This window comes from Penaeus vannamei, chromosome 26 (assembly GCF_042767895.1).
Source record: "Penaeus vannamei isolate JL-2024 chromosome 26, ASM4276789v1, whole genome shotgun sequence".
NCBI classification, from domain to species: Eukaryota; Metazoa; Arthropoda; class Malacostraca; order Decapoda; family Penaeidae; genus Penaeus; species Penaeus vannamei.
In genome coordinates, this window is record NC_091574.1 from 14,936,141 (window position 1) to 14,939,998 (window position 3,858).

Here is a 3,858-nt window from a genome sequence, read left to right on the forward strand (position 1 = left end):
TATTTGTTATTTATTCATGTTATTGTTACGTTTTTTGACATGGAATGCGTGCTAAAGGATGTGCAAAATGTAGTTGCTTCATGTTCAACATATTATTAAGAAATAACGGCGAAATAAGGAGACTCAAGAGAGGCAAGATGTGTTTGGATAGATTTCAATATAAACAGTAAAGTCTTCTCAAAATATATCGATTTTAATATGTGCCAAATATTCATACAAATACAATTCAAATTTTCTGTGTGGTTGCACATATAACGAAATAAATATAGGCTTAACAGTAAAGAAAACTGTTGAACGACTTCGTGAAAGACACATTAGTGCTGGCGTTCCACCGCCTCTCATGTTCCAATAATATAACGCCAGTTCGTGGAGTCGGAACGGCAGGCAATCGAAGCGAGGGCGGTTAAAGAACGAAACTGGTCCGCCGCCTCTTGGACGACCACTCCCACACCTCAACTCTATTTTCCTTAGAGACTAAACAATTTTTTTAATATACGATCATGCATATATATTTACCATTGTCACTGGGTTGAAATCCCTCCCAAAAGGCTATAGGTTCTGATTGTTCCATAGGTTCGTGAAGCCGTGCAAGACATCTCGAATCTTCAAGTCCGTGAAGCAGCAAGAGAAGGAAGAACAACGAAGGGAAAGACACAACAGAATCCGGCATCTTTTTCTATTCTGTGCACCTGTTGGAAGGAGGAATAGTGATCTGTTAATGATTCTAGTTTTACTAGAATATATATATATATATATATATATATATATATATATATATATATATATATATATATATATATACTTATGTTAGGACACATCCTATCCTATCCTAGTTCATTCTCGCACACCTTACCCACACGTAAGACCATAGGCCTACCCTCAGGCCTCGGGAATATAGATACTTCAGCCTTTGCCTCGTTCTCTACAGTCTCCAACATAGACTTTTCCTCCATAAAACGAAAATAACCGCCCACTTCATTCCCGCAGACCGCGTTCGTCGCTCTTTCTCTCCTCCCGCTCCTTATATGGTGTTCCCACCTTACCAATACCTCGTTTAGATCTACGTAAAGGAGAGTCGCCTGAAACCGACAGACAGACAGCCTACACCAGGTGTCGGCAACCTTTTGAACATTGTGTGCCAGTTGATATTCAATGCCTTCGTATTCATAACCTTCCGTGTTTTTTGTTTTTTTTTACTGTATATCCAATTGTATTTTCCTGCACATGGATAACACAAATTTAGCATTTTTGTAGCATATGTATGTTTTATCATTTTAAATTTATTCTCACCATATTAACATCTAGATACACTACACTTCAAACAACCCGGAGAGTGATCTGTTGTAAGCCTGCTGCGATTGGGGCTGAGGGTCTGCTGCATATGTGAAAACATCTGGATCACATTGATATATAGATCCAAACGCTGTTAGCAATGCCAAGGCTACTTTCTTCATGCAACTGAATTTATCAGACACTGGTGTCAGGGAACTCAATCTCTCTCTCTCTCTCTTCCTCTCTCTCACTCACTCACTCTCTCTCTCTCTCTCTCTCTCTCTCTCTCTCTCTCTCTCTTTCTCTCTCTCTCTCTCTCTCTCTAGACATCAGTTTGTAATCATTTCTAATTCCCGTCAAAACGTCATACATATCACGTTATTTTGGTATTAAATGTAATTATTGCCAATAAAGTTTAGTTATCTGAACTGTTTTACTGCGGCAGATGCAAGAAATAGGTAAGACATACAGAATTTATGCTGCTTTTCACGCACTGGTTTTGCCTCTCGAATCTCTATGCTCTGTTTATAGTTTTACTTGGAAAGGAATATGAAGATTTTGAAACTAGCTAAGGCGTTTGATTAAATACTAGTTATAGTGATATTAGGTAATGACAATTATCATTATCATTACTATCATTATTAAAGTTATTACTATTATTAGTATCAATACTAGTATCATTTTCATCACCATTATTGTTATTATTATTGTTGCAATTTCTTTGTAGTTGCTGTTATTACCATTATCATCATTCTTATTATCACTATCATTATAATCATGATCATCAGTGTTATTATAATTATCATTCTTATCATCACCATTATCATCATCATATTCATCATCATCACCATTACCATTATTATCAACATTATTACGTCAATGAATGTTACAATAAGTATTAACATAAGGTCTAGTAGTAGTAGTCGTATAGCTGTTATTGATGCTATTGTTTTAAGCATTTTTATAATTATTCCTGTTATTATTATAGTGGTTGTTATTATATTCATTATCATTATTATTACTACTATTGTTACAGCTATTATTACTCTTTTATTACTGTTATCATCATCAACATTATCATTATAGTTTTAGTAGTATTAGAATTTGTATTACTATCAATTTTAGTATTCGTTTTATCATTATCATAATTACCGTCATCATTTTAATTTTTATTATCCTTATTATCCTCATTATTATGATAAATATTATCATCGTTGTTATCATCACTGTTTTTTTGTTGTTATCACTATTACTGTCCTCATTCACATTATCATCAATGTTGTTGTTACTACTTTTATTATTATTATTATTATTATAATTGTTATTTGTATAGTTATTGTCAGGATCATTATCACTTTTATTATTGTTTTTATTATCAATATTCATATCAGTATTATTACTGTAATTATTGTTTTTATTATCATCACTATTATTATAATTATTATCATTATTATCATTATCTTTATTATTATTACTATTATTGTTATCATCATTACCATTATCATTACCATTATTATCATCATTATCATTACCATTATTATCATCATTATCATTATTATCATTATCATCATCATTATTATCATTATCATCATCATTATTATCATCATCATAAATATCTATACTATAATTATTATTTTCATCCCTATCTTTGCCATTTTCAGAAGCAATCATTCAGCTACCTGTCAAAAAATCAATTACGAGGAATCTAATAAAATCTGCATTAGTAGCTTCATTTACCCCATTTGCCCCGCAACCTTTCGTGCACAAAGGAAGTAATGGAAAGCGAATTGTACAAACATCCGTTTACATACACACACGTGTATAGATAACAGCTGTCCCCACATATCCGGTCTTATCTGTGTACACCATTCTTACTATTTCATTGCAGCTCTTCCTTCTTTCTTTCTATGAAAAATATTATTAAAGCTATTCATTTTTTTATGATGATTAGTACGATGAATTAAAAGACGGTTATATATCAAAAGGATAATGTCTCTCTCTCTCTCTTTCTCTCTCTATATATATATATCTCGATCTATCTATCTCTCTATCTATCTATCTCTATCTATCAATCCGGATCTCTCTCTCTCTCTCTCTCTCTCTCTCTCTCTCTCTCGCGCGCGCGCGCTCTCGCTCTCTCTCTCGAAATATATATAGCTCTCCATCTCTCTCTGCCTCTCCCCCGCCTCCTCTCTCTCTCTCCTGAATTTACATTTTAATCTTTTATCTGTCTCCTCTTTCCTGTCTGTATTCCCTTTCTTAAAAAAAAATTAATAATAATAATTTTATCGCTCTCTATTCTTTTTTCTTCTTTGGTTCGTTGCCTCTTGTTTCTTATTTTTTCTCATTTTCTTTAGTTTCTTCTTATTTTCTTCTACAATTTATTTGTTTTCTCTCTCATTTTCTTCTTCCTTTGTTATTCTTCTCTTCTATATTTAAATTTTTCTTTCTATTTCTTCGTCTTTTTATTTTTCTTCTTCCTTTCCGCTTTCCCCCCTTTTTCCTTTTTGTGTTTTCCTCTTTTCCTATCATTCTTCCATTCTACTCTCTTTTCTCTTTCATTTTTCTACAAAGTGTTTTTTCCTT

The 3,858-nt window shown here is 32.7% G+C and overlaps 1 protein-coding gene across 1 annotated transcript in view; it reads right to left on the bottom strand.

Moving 5' to 3' along the window:
• The window catches only part of LOC113821737 (adhesion G protein-coupled receptor L3), a 33,111-nt gene extending 32,422 nt beyond the window's left edge, over nt 1-689 (bottom strand). The window contains exon 1 of the mRNA XM_070140059.1: nt 517-689. Within this exon, the coding sequence (XP_069996160.1) occupies nt 517-670 (154 nt within the window). The 5' untranslated portion in view covers nt 671-689. The remainder of the gene's footprint in view (nt 1-516) is intronic.
• Between the last annotated feature and the right edge of the window lie 3,169 nt (nt 690-3,858).